A 16813-nucleotide genomic window follows, 5' to 3' on the forward strand; every position below is an offset into this window, starting at 1 on the left:
TGGTGTTCTTCGGATGCAATTCAGTATTCTTTCTCCTCCAAACACAAGAACCTGTGTTTCTACCAAAAAGTTCTATTTTGGTTTCATCTGACCATAACACATTCTACCAGTCCTCTTCTGGATCATCCAAATGCTCTCTAGCGAACCGCGGACAGGCCTGGACATGTACTGGCTTCAACAGGGGGACACTTCTGGCAGTGCAGGATTTGAGTCCCTGGCAGCGCATTGTGTTACTGATAGTAGCCTTTGTTACTGTGGTCCCAGCTCTCTGTAGGTCATTCACTAGGTCCCCTTGTGTGGTTCTGGGATTTTTGCTCACCGTTCTTGTTATCATTTTGATGCCACCGGGTGAGATCTTGCATGGAGCCCCAGATCGAGGGAGATTATCAGTGGTCTTGTATGTCTTCCATTTTCTAATAATTGCTCCCACAGTTGATTTCTTTACACCAAGCGTTTTACCTATTGCAGATTCAGTCTTCCCAGCCTGGTGCAGGTCTACAATTTTGTCTCTGGTGTCCTTCGACAGCTCTTTGGTCTTGGCCATGGTGGAGTTTGGAGTGTGACTGACTGAGATTGTGAACAGGTGTCTTTTATACCGATAATGAGTTCAAACAGGTGCCATTAATACAGGTAACGAGTGGAGCCTCGTTAGACCTCGTTAGAAGAAGTTAGACCTCTTTGAGAGCCAGAAATCTTGCTCTTCTGTAGGTGACCAAATACTTATTTTCCACTCTAATTTGGAAATAAATTCTTTAAAAATCAAACAATTTGATTTTCTGATACCCCCCCCACCCCCCCCATTCTGTCTCTCATGGTTGAGGTTTACCCATGTTGACAATTACAGGCCTCGAATCTTTTCAAGTGGGAGAACTTGCACAATTGGTGGTTGACTAAATACTTGTTTGCCCCACTGTACATAAGGCTTCCTTTCCTCATCATTATATATAGTTTCTTTTCGCTCGCTAGTGATGGCTATGGCTATGTAGCCCCAAGTACTAAATACACAGTCTTGAATTGGCCAACATTTCTTGATAACAACAAAAATTAAAACATGGTGAACTGAACTAATAATGTTTCACTTCTCAACTCAAGACATTGAGATATAATAAAAAGTTTTGTGTAAACTGCACTAATGAGGAATACATGTCTGGAAGTGTGTGTGTGCGCAAATACATGTACAAGAGTGAGTGTGTCATACTCCGATATGTTTGTCACTTTTGTCTGCGTTCTGTAGGTTGATGATTGTGTTGGTGATATCTCTTATGTTCTCCTTTTCGCCCTCACGTTGTTCTGTTGTTTTGTTCACAGTTGACAGGTCTATACTAAAGAGCTGTTTGCCTACAAAGACAATACGCCTCTACTTGTTTGCTACTGCCAAACATAGTCTGTGTTCTATAGAAATATGTTTCACCTTCCTTAACTTCTTCCTAATATCCTCTCCAGGTGGTTTCCATGGGCTTGTACATGGGGGAGCAGGCATATTTGCGGAGCAGCTGGAATATTTTGGATGGCTTCCTGGTTTTTGTGTCTTTAATTGACATTGTTGTGTCAATGGCTGGCGGGGCGAAAATCCTGGGTGTGCTCAGAGTTCTCCGTCTGCTCAGAACATTACGTCCTCTCAGGTGGAGTAAAGGCACACTGCGTATTTTTTAAGTTAATAAATATGTTAATTTATATTCTTTGTCACACAAATTGAATCAGTGCATTTTCACCTCTTCTAAGGTAATTGGTAAAGTGGCAATGTTCCTCATGACTTTCAAACGACATTGCAAATATCCTAAACTGCCTGGCATACTATGCGGTCAGAGCCTTTAATCCGTAATCATATGAGATCCAATTTCAGCACTACAAGAGTTCTCGTGTTGGATTCAAGTCAAACCTGACTTGCTTGTTGGGCTACTAAAACTGCATTACCACAGAACACAAGCTATGTCCGACATTTAAATCGGAGACTTATCGATTCATGATTTTTTTTTTTTTTTTTTTTTTTTTAATTTTTTTTTTTAGGCTTGTATTTTTGACTGCAGACTATCAATCACTTGTGGTTTTGCTTTGCCCCCACCCATCTCTTCATAGGGTGATCAGCAGAGCTCCAGGTCTGAAGCTTGTGGTGGAGACCCTCATTACCTCGCTTAAACCCATCGGAAACATTGTCCTCATCTGCTGTGCTTTCTTCATCATTTTTGGCATTCTTGGTGTTCAGGTAGTAGACATTTTAAGACATGAATACACTAAAGTGTATAAGAGCATTTTTTCTTTAACAGAAAATCACTTTTTTGCTAATTCTCACAATTTGTAAACCCTTTAATCAGTGTTCAAGGACAGCATGTCGCTTTAAAGTAACACATTTATTCAGTCCTTTTTACAGAACTAGCACAATAATAACAGCCTGAGATCATTTCATTATGTCACTTTATAGTGTCATTTTATCCAGTGCTCATATGTTTGAGGTCTACCTTTGTAACAGCTTTTTAAAGGGAAGTTCTTCTACTGCTTGGGGATTGATGTTAAAAACATCACTAACAAGTCAGATTGCATACAAGCCAACTACAAGTGGGTTCACCATAAGTACAACTTTGACAACTTGGGGCAGGTCAGTGCTGCTTTTGTTCAATTTATAATGACTTTTGTGCCTACAGTATATTTTAGCTTAATGTGTGTTTTCCTTTCCTTTTCCCAAATATCATTCAGGCTCTGATGTCCTTGTTTGTACTAGCCTCCAAGGACGGCTGGGTCAACATCATGTATCACGGCCTGGATGCTGTGGGTGTGGACCAACAGGTGAACCCTTTTCACTAAAAAAACACTACAGTATTTTCAAACAAGTTTTTTTTTTTTTTTTTTTTTTTTACAGTTTATTGGTTAAGTTTTACAAAATATAATGTAAATACCGGTACATCACTGTTGCAATACTGTAAATCAGGGGTCCCCAACCTTTTTTGCACCACGGACCGGTGTGATTTGGGTCTTTTTTTTCACGGACCGGTGTTCTGTCAAATTTTGCACCTTTACAAAATTTTGCTCCCAAAGCTTTTGTGGCGATGAAAAAAATCCCTCTTTTATATTCAGTTGGACTCTCAATGTTATCCAACGGTGCTAAAAAAAATATTAATATAAAAAATAAATATAAATTTACATCATAAATATACATGTGCAACACGAAAATGGTGTAAATTAATGCTTAACGACACTGCGAAGTCGTTAAGTGAGAGAGCTGCGTGCAGTTGTTGCGTGCAGCTAACATGGCAAACGTAAGTTAATATTCCTTTCTTTAAAGAAAGATAGTGTGTACTTTGGAATCGCTGCATTCGCGGTCATTTTTAACGTTACGCGCATGTCAAATTTGTCAGAACACCGGCAATGTTCGGCAGAAAAATATAGCAAATATAAAATAACATTTGTTTTAGCCCCATCGTGTTAAGTGCAGGGAAAATACAACTCACCCGCTGAATCAGTGGGAGGCCTGAGCTTGTTTCGTTGAGACGAGATGGTTCCGATATGGGAGAGTGAGAGAAGCCCGCTTCACAAAGATACGATGTTGGAAATTGTAGCACAGTTTTCAGTGCTCTCCTAGCGATGTCAGGATATTCCGAAATGACTTTAATCCAGAACCTCGATAGAGTTGTTGTCTCAAATGTACGTTTAAGGTCGCCGTGATTTGCGATCTCTACAAGCTGATATTCCTGTTGCACAGACATGCTCGAATCACTCGGTTTATTCACATACTGGTCACGAATCCACTCCTTCGCAGTTCGTGGGACTTTAGTAATTAGGAAATAGCATAAATTTTGTTTTCTTCGAGGTTGTAGGCTCATCTTCTGGCTCGTCAAGTGCCCCTTTCCCCGTAAAAAATCTGTCCAAAGACATCTGCTCTTCAGTCATTCTAGTGTGGGGGCTAATTATTTCCGGGAACAAATGTGATGCTCCCGTCCTACGTCATACATCATTATCGAGGACAAGCGCTCATAGATATACAAAACAAGATGTACTGCTAGCAGTCCAATCAATGGATTTCTATGACGACATTCTATCCTGTAGTATTATATCTAGAGTACACAGGGATATTGTTGTGTTAAGGGGCACACGCCAAAGTTAAATTGGCCAGAATGCAGTCGTTAATAAATTATTATTTCTGTGCGGACCGGTATCGGTCCGCGGCCCGGCGGTTGGGGACCCGTGTTGTAAATTTTAAATCCATGTCTAAATGATCCCCCTCTACCTTCTCTCTTTTTCTACCCTACCAAACCTATACATCATTCACTTCCTTCAACAAAATACCAAAGCCGGTGACCAACAACAACCCCTGGATGCTGCTCTATTTTATCTCCTTCCTCCTTATCGTGAGCTTCTTCGTCCTCAACATGTTTGTTGGCGTAGTAGTGGAGAACTTTCACAAATGCCGCCAGCACCAGGAGGTGGAGGAGGCCAAAAGGCGTGAGGAGAAACGTCAGCGGCGTATGGAAAAAAAGAGGAGAAGTAAGGCCAGGGAGTCGAGAACAATGGCAGGATGAATTTTAATTAATATAAAGTCTGATGAAGGTTACACTATACTATATATCATGCAAAAATTGTTAAGGAAAGCATGATTTTGGTGCCCCATGTCACCATGATTAAGCAAAAACAGAAAATAATTATAATAAAGCTTCAGTGGAGGAACAAGTGCCAAGAAAGCCTTTTAAGTGGATAATAAATTAGGTATGGTGGGACACTTAACAATTTTACACTGTCAGAAGGGTATAAAATACGAGCACAAAATATGATGCAGCTAAAAAGTTATATAATTTCATCTATTTATCAATCATCTATTTTGTTGATGATCTTATAGATACAATATTTCAGTTCTGTACATTCTTTCAGTTGAAAGTACAGTGAAGAAAATAAGTATTTAAACACCCTGCTATTTTGCAAGTTCTCCCACTTAGAAATAATGGAGGGGTCTGAAATTTTAATCAAAGGTGCATGTCCACTGTGAGAGAGATAATCTATAGAGAAAAATCCAGAAATCACAATGTATGATTTTTTTTAAACGATTTATTTGTGTGATGCAGGTGCAAATAAGTATTTGAATACCTGAGAAAATAAATGTTAATATTTGGTACGGTAGCCTTTGATTGCAGTTGCAGAGGTCAAACGTTTCCTGTAGTTTTTCACCAAGTTTGCACACGCTGCAGGAGGGATCTGTGCCCACTGCTTTACACAGATCTTCACTAGATCAGTCAAGTTTCTGGGCTGTTGCTGAGAAACACGGAGTTTGAGCTCCCGCCAAAGGTTTTCTATTGGGTTTATGTCTGGAGAATGGCTAGGCCATGCTAGAACCTTGATATGCTTCTTATAGAGCTACTCCTTGGTTTTCCTGGCTGTGTGCTTGGGGTCATTTTCATGTTGGAAGACCCAGCAACGACCCATCTTCAATGCTCTGACCGAAAGAAGGAGGTTGTTCCCCAAAATCTCACAACATAGGTCCCCAGTCATCCTCTCTTTAATACAGTGCACTCATCCTGTCACATGCGCAGAAAAACACCCCCAAAGCATGACGCGACCACCTTCATGCTTCACAGTAGGGATGGTGTTTTTGGAATAGTACTCATCATTCTTCTTTCTCCAAAAACTATGAGTGTGCCTACAGTATATTTTACCAAAAAGTTCTACTTTGCTCTCATCTGACCACAAAACATGCTCCCTTGACTCCTCTGAATCATCCAAATGGTCACAGGCAACACACCTTAAACGTTAGCGTGGACAGGTATACAAATAGTTGGCAAAATACCCTGGAGAAAATTATCTTTCCTAGTGTAGATGTAGCCATACTGATTGTATGGGGTGGACAGGTGTCTTTATGCAGCTGTCAACTTCAAACAAGTGTATTTGATTTAGGATAAAACATGGGGTGGAGGTGGACTTTTAAAAGGTGAACTAACAGGTCTTTCAGGGTCAGAATTCTTGCTGATTGACAGGTGTTCAAATACTTATTTGCAGCTGTATCACACAGATAAATTGTTTAAAAAATCATGCTTTATGATTTCTAGATTTTTTTCTTTATAGATTATTTCCACTATCTGACAGTGGACATGCACCTACGATAAAAATTTCAGACTCCTCCATAATTTTTAAGTGGGAGAAATTGCAAAATAGTATGGTGGGGAAATACTTATTTTCTTCACTGTAAGTTGAAGTGAGGAAAATTTATCATTGTAACTCTAACATATAAAATGTACCGTATGTATCAGCTAAGTGTATACAGTATTTGGGACAGTCAGAAAAATGCAATAATCTATGTTGTTCCTGAGCTTTTGGGAGGGGATACAGGATGATAAGGTGCAACTATTACATTTTTAACGATAAATAGAAAAAAAATAAAATGCATCTTTACACCAACAGAAGCCCAAAAGCTTCCCTACTATGCCAGCTACAGCAATGTGCGCCTGATGATCCATACACTGTGCACAAACCACTACCTGGACCTCATCATCACCTTTATCATCTGCATCAACGTCATCACGATGTCCCTCGAGCACTACAATCAACCTCACGTAAGATATAATTTACTCTATGCATGAGCGTATGGTCCAGCTATGATTTATATGTTATGCTTTCACTTCACCTTTTGTTCTTGATTTTATCCCAATGTAGTAATACCATTTTAAAAGCTTATTCTCAGGGGAGGACGTTCTGTTATTTGAAAACAATGGCTGATGGATTCCACTGCAGTGTTATCTTAATGAAGCTGTATGGAGGCAGACTATGTCGTGAGTCGCTGATGCCAATACAATGATCTTTGATTGCACTGCTGAGTTGATGTGAGGATCTATACAATATCTGTCCAATCGCTGGTAATGAGGCATTTTCAGCAGCAGAAGAGGTGAACAAAAGCGATGCGCTTTCAGATAAGACACCATGCCAATTTTTACCATTGATTTAACCAAGACCAACCTGACCCAAATCAGATATACAGGCATAGTGAATGGAAAAATGATACATACTCCTGTCCAAATGCCAGGTTAAAAATACCTACACACACAATGGGCAACACGTCTGCCTCATGTTGACGTTTCAAATCTAGGTTAGTTTTCTTATACATTTAGAGCAGACATGTCCAAATTCCGGCCCGGGGGCCAAATGCGGCCCGTGGTCAAATTTCATCCGGCCCCCCAGCCTCTGTCCTAAAATCAGTAACGTCTAGCCCACACATAGACTTAATAAATTGGTCAGCAGTACTGCTACCAGCATATGAAGTAGCTTACACACTAAATGCTGCTCCTCATTTACCCACTAAAAGGCAGCAGCACTCTAACCAACATTACCCCGTTTGACCCTTTACTCCCAATTTTCGAAAATAGCGACAATCAACAAAAAAAAAAAGTTGACTGCTACGGCCGACACTTCAAGGATAGGTGGAAATTGGACTATTTCTTCACTAAAATACGCAACAACTGTGTCCGCTTCATTTGCAAAGAGACAGTCACTGTTTTTGAAGAGTTCAATGTTAGGCGATATTACCGAACGAGACACGTTGACATGTACGACAAGATTACAGGGAAGATACATTGGGAGAAATTAAAGCAACTTGAAGCGGGTTTAATTTCACAGTAGTATTTCGCAAGAGCCTGAGAGTTGAAAGAGAACGCCACAAAGCCTAGTTGCGAGATTTTCGAAACAATAAATTGAAAAAAAATAATGTGACGCACAGAATGGTTTGCTAAAATTTACTTAAATATATTGTTCTACGTAAAGGACGTCAGCCAAGGTCAGCCCCCCACATTTTTACCACACCAAATCTGGCCCCCTTTACAAAAAGTTTGGACACCCCTGATTTAGAGGGATGCCAAGTTCTTGGTAAAGTCACTATTGTGCCTTGAGATGAATGTCTTCATAGTTAAGTTTAAATGCTTTCGAATTGTTTTTTTTTTCCTAAATCATTTTTTTCAATAGTGATTATCAAAGTAAGCATAATAGCATTAAATCTTTATTTTGAGTTTAAATTTGAATCACTAATTTAGGCAGTATAACTCTCATAAGTACTTTGTATGCATGCTTCTGCAATTAATGGTTAAGTGTGGCTGTTTGCATTCCTCTGAATAGATGATGTTGTGTTCATGCCTCTAGCCTGCCTGCCTTTTACTCTCCAAACAATGGGGACAAATCCAGAACAGTTCCTGACTGCTTGGTGCAGCTGATACTTCTCCAATCTGGCTGTCCGCGGACACACATTCACACTCGTGCCTCTTGACTGTCTTTTCCCAGTCTCTAGATCTCGCCCTGAAGTATTGCAATTATTTCTTCACTTCCACGTTTGTGCTGGAATCCATACTCAAGCTCATCGCTTTCGGCTTCCGTCGCTTCTTCAAAGACAGGTGCTGTGTGAATTAGTTCATGCTTTCATGTCATTTTTTTGTCTACATGTGCTACGCTGTTTAAAAGTGAGTTCCTTCACATTATTCTCACAATTGTGTTTGCTTGACAAGGAAAATCTTGCCAACTACTATATGTTGTTTCAGTGTGTAGCCTGACTGTGAACATCCTCTTTTTATCTCCACACTAAACTTTACATGGGGAAATTTTAGGGAAATATTGTTTTACATTACATCACTGTCTAACCAGTGAAATCATTTGTACCAAATGAGGAGGAAAAACATGAAATGATAATACTTAATTGGAACGATGACTAGTATATGAAAATTTCTAAATAATTTAACATCTGCTTTGAATTATATTACATGTGAAGCATGGATTATGAAAAATCAATTATATGGAAAAAATATTTTGTTACATGTATTAGCGATGTTAAATTTTATCCCTCAAGATATATCAAACAGCTTTTAAATGTATTGTCACTAATCTGGTTTTGTATTTTGATCGTATATTCTGTATTTTATTGCTTTCTATACCTGAAAATAGTCATCTACTGAGTTTTTATGTGCAGTGGGGTCAGATTTGAGACTTATTACCATTCAAGTTGAATAAGAAAGAGTCTCAAAAACTCCCAGTCTAATCTATAATGTAATATATAGTTTTCTTGTGTAATCACATACTGATCCCATGTAATTGTGTAAGACTAATCATATTATGACTAAGATTAGTTGCTTTTACAACTGACACCATGTTTAGTATGTACCATAATGGCCATTTGATGTTTGTCTGATTAAAGGGAGTTGCAATTTTATAAGTGATTATAACACAGTGACAATTTTTTTGTAATGGGACGAAGAAAAAGAGAGGTATAATAATAGAGGAGTATGTCTGTCACATCTGTAGCATGTTAATCTGGACTAATGAGAGGACTCATGGGTGGAAAACGCAAAATGAGATTGGGTGGATGTTGAAAGAATCACACATGAATGTGTCAAAATGTATTTTCAAGTGTTAACAAAAGATGAGTGGTCACTGTACATCGTGTCATAATTTTCTGGCTGGAGTGGCTGTCAGGCCACATTAACAGCAGCCAGGGACACATTAACATGGCAACTATAAATGTGGATGTTAACATTTATGTTGTGAGGCTTATTGGACTTCAGAGTCGGGCATTGTATTTGTCTTCCATTTGAGGGAAAAAAACTGCTACTTTAATCATTCTAAAGGAGATAAAGCACTCAGAGACTTACATTTACCACGATAAGATCAAGTGCCATATAGGGAAGCGAGCTAACGCCATTGAAGGTTTAAAGCAAGTCTTATTTTACAACACAAAAGGAAATAACAGAAGTGAACACTATTAGATTGAGAATTTACAGCAGAGATTTTGTTAAGTATTGTTGTTTATCAAAGTGCAATTTTGTAAAATGGCCAGACCACAGCCAGGTATCAAGTAACACTGGCCAAAAAGAGCTTGAGTGTATCACAAAAAGAGCAGCTATCGATCGCTGGCAAAAGCTACAATGTAGCAAACTGACTGCAACACAAAGACTACAGTAAACATTCACATAGTGCAGGCCAAGAAATGATTTGCTGATCAATTACCACAGAACCGAAAGGAACACTTAAACACCTCGTATAACCTCTACATTTAAGAACTTTCAATGATCAGAAGAAAAATGCTTGTTACAGTCGTTACAAGGATAAGTTACTGTAAATATAGTTTTAGTTAATCATGCACTACCACCAGACCAGAATTAAGCCTTTACATGCACCATGATGACCACTTCAAACAATTAACTAGAACATCCCAGAATGTAGTAATCCATCGACAAGACAAATGAAATAGAACAGCTATTCAAAAATGATATGGTGTAGCACACAATCACAATGAGCGATCAGTTAACACAGGGAACAGCTTACGTATTTGCTACTCACTGAATACAGAGTTGCCACTCCCTTCACGTGCAAAACACTGTGCGTATGTTTTCTGAGGGGCATCACAAGAAGCTGTCTAGGAATATTTTGAGTAAATACATATATTTGGTGAAATATTTTTGTAATGACATTCACAAATTATTGAGAAAGACATGGGAAACTTAAAAAAAAAAAAAAAGTGTATGTATGGGTTAAGTGAGTGAGTGAGTGAGTGTACCACTGCAACTGCAAAGCAATAACATTTTAATCATAAGCAGAATTTGACTTTTGGGGCAGGTGGGGCACAACACATTGATGACCCCGAAACGCAGTGTCAGCAATAAAATTTACTTACAAGAAAATTTATAATAATAAGTTGACAATGAGCGTTTTTTTGTTTCCCCTCATTCTAAAGGGGAATTCTAAATCAGGCTGGTTAGGCAATACTTTTCGCCAAGATCGTCATCCATTGAATATGGTACGCCCGCCGGTGTCGTGCCAATGTAGTTACCCCAGTCAAAAATTGTATCCTCTGGGTGGAGCCATATGGAGGTAGATTTGTGTCTTTATTATTCAATCAAAAAAAGTTGCTTCAATCCAAATATATATTTTCAACCAAAAAATTCGCTTCAATAAAAAAAAATGTTTGAATGCAAAAATAAATGTAAAACTAAAAAAAAAGCAACTTTTTTGATTGAAGTAATGTTGATTTGTGTTTGGGCCCAAAAAAAATAGAATTTTCAAAAAAATCTAAATTTTCAAAAAGAAAAATCACTACAATCAAAAAAAAAAAAAATTTAATCATGGAAAAAGTTTTTGACTGCAAAAAAATATTTGAGATTTACAAATTTGCTTTTCAACACTGAATTTTTCATTGAAAATGTTTTCTTTGATTGAAGCAATCCTTTTGTGTTTTTTGTTGAAAATTATATGCAAAGCAAATGACTGTCTAAGTTGCTAGTCACATGATCTGTTTGAAAAAAATAATTTTGACCCATTAGAAAAAATATATTTTTTGTTCATTTCATTCATTTTTGTTGCAGTTTTATTGCTTTACAACTTTTATATACAGTATATATGGAAGTCAATTACATGCAATCACACATTTCGGCCATCAAGGGCCCACCCCCTTAAAATCCGCTTATGGTTTTAATGCATCTGACTTTTCAGGGCACCTAAAGGGTTAGCAGCAGCACTGACTGAATATGTACTATGTGTTATCTTGTGTCAGGTGGAACCAACTTGATCTTGCCATTGTTCTTCTGTCTGTGATGGGCATCACACTGGAAGAGATTGAGATCAGCGCTGCACTGCCCATCAATCCCACTATTATCAGGATCATGAGAGTACTGAGGATAGCTCGAGGTAGGCATCATGTCTGAAAGAAACAACACAGTGAGTAGTAGTCGAAATGTTGAAATTGTAAGGGAGACATTCTGCAATTTTCCCCATAATTTTAAAATATTTCCAGTCGTTGCCTCAACTGACATGCCTCAGTCATTTTTCCCTAAGAGTTTAAATAATAGCACATTTTGTTGACCACCATCCCATTCCCATATACTGTAGTCCTATGGCTTGGTAAATGATGAGTGACCTGACAGAACTGTCACCGTTTTTCTATATTAATGCTGTGTGCGACTGAACCGTCACCATTGGTCATACGTTTTTTACTGTACGATTGCTGTGTGCTAACTGAAAAAGTCCAAGTACCATAAAAACAGAAACAACAGGGCATCCTAAAAATGCAAGTTAGATGTATAAAATCGACACTTACATGCTCATCACAACATATGTACTGTATGTGAGTGCACTGTTTACTGTTACCCACTTCCTTGTTGTGACAAGGTACAACACACAAATAAACAATACTTTATTTGTGTGGTTGCAAAACAAAAATGTAGAGAATACAGATATTCCTTTATAATATATTGTGTTTTATTGTATTGTATTGTAGCCCTATACATGCTCAGGATTTTTCTGTTGCAGAGGGCCAGTAGGTTTTTTCGCAGTGGTCAACTTCAGTCGTGTTTGGCGGTGTGCAACGGGTTTTAGATTGACAACCAGTGAGCTGCATCTCACCAGTGCATTGGGCCGTTTCCTCTTTCGACTCTCTCAGTGGCAAGTGTTAGGGGCAACCGGCTGTTTGTGGAAGCAGAACCTAGAGTGTGGAAAAACAAAGCGCCAACAGTTTAAAGGGATCCACGGATAGAAAGACTTGTAGTTCTTAAAAGATAAACGTTATTATGAGTTCAAATAATTTGATATGGAAAACCCCTCTCGATGTTTTTGTTTTTATACAATCTGTAAAATTAGTATAGCTTAGTAGGTCGCCATTGTTGTTGATGTTGCAGAGCGGTGACATCACATGGTTAATTTGCCGAGCTTCCAGAGCATCATAATGTCATCTGTTCAACCTTTTCAATTTGAACCCGAGAAGAACATTAATGAGCATGACAGCAATGTCGATATTTCACAAAACGAGCAGCAAAAGCAAAATAAACAAGAAAGACGGGATGAGAAGGGATTAGAGTAGGAAAAAAAGGAGTTCTGCCAAAATGTGCTACACTGACGAAAAGTCCTACAAGAGGTGAAAATACCCAAAATACTACCGTGCGCTTGTTTTGTTCATGTTTTGAAGTCTAAGTGCCTGGATAGTCTGAACAGTTTTAATGTTTCACATTGAGAGTCTGACATACTCCCATTGTGATCATTCAAAATACCTCGTTTATTATGACAAAGCAGCAAACAGGAAGAGGTTATGGGGGGACAGAAGAAAAGAAACACAAGAGAAGAAAGAAAAGAAACAAACACAAACAACAACAAGAAATACATTGAACGTCTTGACTAGCTACTAATATTTTGGTGCTATCTTCAGCTAGATGTATTTCCGGTTAACACCATGTGGGGGCCTGTTGACCAGTGAAAGAGGGGGACGGGGGTGGGGGTATCTATAAGCTAAGTGATTGAAAGGGGAAGAGTGTACACAAATCAGTTCTGTGATCTAGAACCTAGTGATCGTGTGAATCCTTTGTGAGTGTAAGCCCATTGGTGACCGACCCTACACAGCCCCATCGCCAATACCGGCACCGGGACCCCCACCCGAGCGCGCCCTATCACATTCCGCCGCACGCGAGCCCCACAAGGCGCGCAACAACCACACAGACGAGCAGAGACGCCACCAACCCAGATCCCCGGGGCGGACGGGGGGGGGGATGGTTCCGCGCAGCCCATCCCTCCTCCCGCAGCCCAGCAAATGAGCCATCGTCAAACCCAAACCCCCCCCGGGATCCAGGGTGGTCCCCCAGGCCACCCGCGCACCCATCAACCGGCCCTCAGGGATTGCAAGAGGGGACGCACCACCAACCCCACATCCACTCCCACCCCCGTCCGCCCACCCGGCCCATGACCCACAGCCGCAGCCCCCCAGCCGGCACAGCACACCACAGGACCCCCAGCGGCCCACCAAGCCCAGGGCAGGGTGCCCCGCCGGAGCAGGCGCTTGTTTTGTTTAGATGCATACAGACAGAACATACTAAAGATGCTTTAAGAAAATACTTAAGCGTAGTAATATAAATTAAGGGTGGTACGCTACGTGACTAATGTGGTCAAAAGATCAACAATCTGCTTTAAAGCTACCACAAGAAAATACAATGCTTAAAAGTATGAGAGGGAAACACATGCAAAAAGTATTTTGAGGAACTGAAAAGGTAATAAAAGACTCAATAAAAACACAAATAGTGAGTATTCGCCACTTTTAACCGATGTGCGCATGTGTTGGACGTCTCGCCACGTAGAAGGAATTGCAGAAGACCGCTAGTGTTCGTCTTGTGAGTGACAGACTACGTCATCACCCTGAGCGTCCATTGCGTGCATAAAACATGGCGCCCTCCATAGATCAAAACATGTACTAAATTTTATAGATTTTTAAATCAATGGCAATATTTTATGTGTTTTAATAACATATTTTAGTAAAAGAGAAAAAGTGTGGCTTATTAGAGCCTACAAGTCTGTATGTCTGAGGTTCCCTTTAAAGACCATGTCTGCATTTTACCTCCTTCATTGAACAAGCATATGCCAAGCTAACAGTGTTATAATGGTAATCTGTGCTTTACCAAATTTTGATGGAATTCTGCTTGCCTTTCATTCTTTGGTCTTTGTCTGCTGTCTTATGGCTCTATTACTCTGGAACTGAGAAACTCAGATTCGGTGATGGTAAATTAAATTAATGAGTTCCGCTACACTGCCACAGAGGTGCATAATGATCCACTTATCGATGCCTTCTCAAAAATAGTTAGATAAGTAGAAACCTGGTTGTTTAGTATCACACTTAATGGGCAGTCGGGCACTCCTTACACACAACTATACATATAAACAATAAAATGTCAATATTTCATATTTCACCTTCATACATGAATGTGAACTTGCATGAGTGTTGCAAATTATGAGCTGATATTTGTGTTATAAGAGTCAGTGTTAGTAATTGAGACATATTTTGTCCCTCAGTGCTCGTATTTAATGTGTTCCCTTCTGATACATTTGCACAGTCCTGAAGCTGCTGAAGATGGCGACAGGAATGAGAGCCCTATTGGATACAGTGGTCCAAGCCCTGCCTCAGGTACACGAACATATTACACAGACACGCTCATACAAACATTTCTTCTCGGTCTGAGAAAGCCACTCTCAAAGAATTCAGGATACGGTGTGACACACTTGCTTTTCTGTCACCAAGCAACTTCTAATAGATGACTCACTTATGCTTCACATTTATATCGTGTCACAACAATGTTTGTTCTCAAAACACTGCAGGCTTCCTAAAACCAAATCCTGTTCTCCACCGTATGTCTTCTTTGACCTAAGTTTCCTGACCATTCCCAAGAGAAGTGTTTGTCTCCCAAGTAGGCTAAACAATTAATCATCAGTAAAGTGGCAGAAAGAACGCTAAAAAAATTCTGGCATTTGTCTACATATTAATATTTAGCCCAATAAAACATGTTGGATGCGGACAACATTAATGATACACCTGTCCTACAAGAAGTGAAAATAAAGAAATTATATAATTGGCCACCCCAGTACAAATTATGTCTATAACCGCTCACATTTAAAATCTAAAATGGCCAATAAACCTTGGTTTTACCACCGTCTTTTCACAGCACTAAAATAAATTGCACACAAATATCCAACAGTGCTCAAAAGTAATAACAAACAATAATATGGCTAAAATGCCTTACCTATTTGAAGACACCAAAGGGCAGGCATCTTCATTTTCAACCTCGAATTTTAGAAAATGTGGCTGTTTTTGTAAAGCAAAAAATTGCTAATTTGTTTTTGTGCCATGTTAACGCCTCTTCTGTCAATATTTTGCTTTTCCCTGCTAATAGCGCCTTACTCAACGTAAACCGTTAGCAAGCAAGGTGTCAGGTCACTTTTTCATATATATCAATCTACCAAAATGCCTTTTTTTCCCCCCCCAACACCAGCACCCTCAGCACCCCACTTCCAGCGCCACTGCTTGGTATTCTGTGTTTCAGGTTATCACAAAGGAATTTTAAGGGATTAGATGATGAGCTCTTCCAGAGCAACTTCATCCAAACCCAACATTTTGGACCTTGTATTTTGTATTGGGGGGGAAAAAAACTAGGGCTCTCAAACGATTTAAATTTTTAATCGAGTTAATTACAGCTTAAAAATTAATTAATCACAATTCAAACCATCTATAAAATATGCCATATTTTTCTGTAAATTATTGTTGGAATAGAAAGATAAGACACAAGACGGATAAATACATTTAACATACGGTACATAAGTACTGTATTTGTTTATTATAACAATAAATCAACAAGATGGCATTAACATTATTAACATTCTGTTAAAGCGAACCACGGATAGAAAGGTTTGTAGTTCTTAAAAGATAAATTTTTGTACAAGTTATAAAAATTTTATATTAAAACCCCTCATAATGTTTAATGTTTTAATGTTAATGTAAATAATTACACAATGCTCATGCTGCTGAAACCCATAAAATCAGTCGCACCCAAGCACCAGCAGAGGGTGACAAAACACAAAAAAACACAAGTAATAAGTGGACATTACACTCTGCTGTCATTTTAGTCTGTTTGAGCGAGGCATGTGCGTTAAATGCATCAAATATTTTAACGTGATTAATTTTAAAAATTAATTACCTCCCGTTAACGCGATAATTTTGACAGCCCTAAAAAAAAAAACATTACTCCTATGCTGTATTTTCTTGGTCCAAAACTGCCTTTGTAAAACACAAATTAGGGTGAATGAATCTGCAAGAAGTGTGTGTTCCCCAAGATATTAGAAGACATCATGTTAGAAAATGAAATGCACTCCTCTGATGCTCCATTATGGGCAAGCAGACGTACAGTTTAAGTGACTGACCATCCAAAAACAAACGTAAAAAAATCAGGGGATTTGCTGTAGGAGGTAATTCTGGAGAGAGCGAGGCTGCTTCCTCTTCTTTGTTTTTTATTGATCTGTTCTCATTAACACCGAGCCCTTAGCTCCGTCCCAAGGGTGCACATGG

The 16813-nt window shown here is 39.0% G+C and overlaps 1 protein-coding gene across 3 annotated transcripts in view; it reads left to right on the plus strand.

The window, feature by feature from the left end:
* Positions 1–16813, plus strand: part of cacna1ia (calcium voltage-gated channel subunit alpha1 Ia) — a 284448-nt gene that overhangs the window by 238183 nt on the left and 29452 nt on the right. For all 3 annotated transcript variants that reach the window (XM_057860633.1, XM_057860634.1, XM_057860636.1), the window contains 9 exons: positions 1444–1622; positions 2077–2203; positions 2468–2593; positions 2692–2781; positions 4284–4476; positions 6379–6530; positions 8242–8351; positions 11498–11631; positions 14811–14881. In XM_057860633.1, the coding sequence (XP_057716616.1) occupies positions 1444–1622; positions 2077–2203; positions 2468–2593; positions 2692–2781; positions 4284–4476; positions 6379–6530; positions 8242–8351; positions 11498–11631; positions 14811–14881 (1182 nt within the window). The remainder of the gene's footprint in view (positions 1–1443; positions 1623–2076; positions 2204–2467; positions 2594–2691; positions 2782–4283; positions 4477–6378; positions 6531–8241; positions 8352–11497; positions 11632–14810; positions 14882–16813) is intronic.

Source organism: Corythoichthys intestinalis, chromosome 16 (genome assembly GCF_030265065.1).
Source record: "Corythoichthys intestinalis isolate RoL2023-P3 chromosome 16, ASM3026506v1, whole genome shotgun sequence".
In the NCBI taxonomy this organism is placed as follows: domain Eukaryota; kingdom Metazoa; phylum Chordata; class Actinopteri; order Syngnathiformes; family Syngnathidae; genus Corythoichthys; species Corythoichthys intestinalis.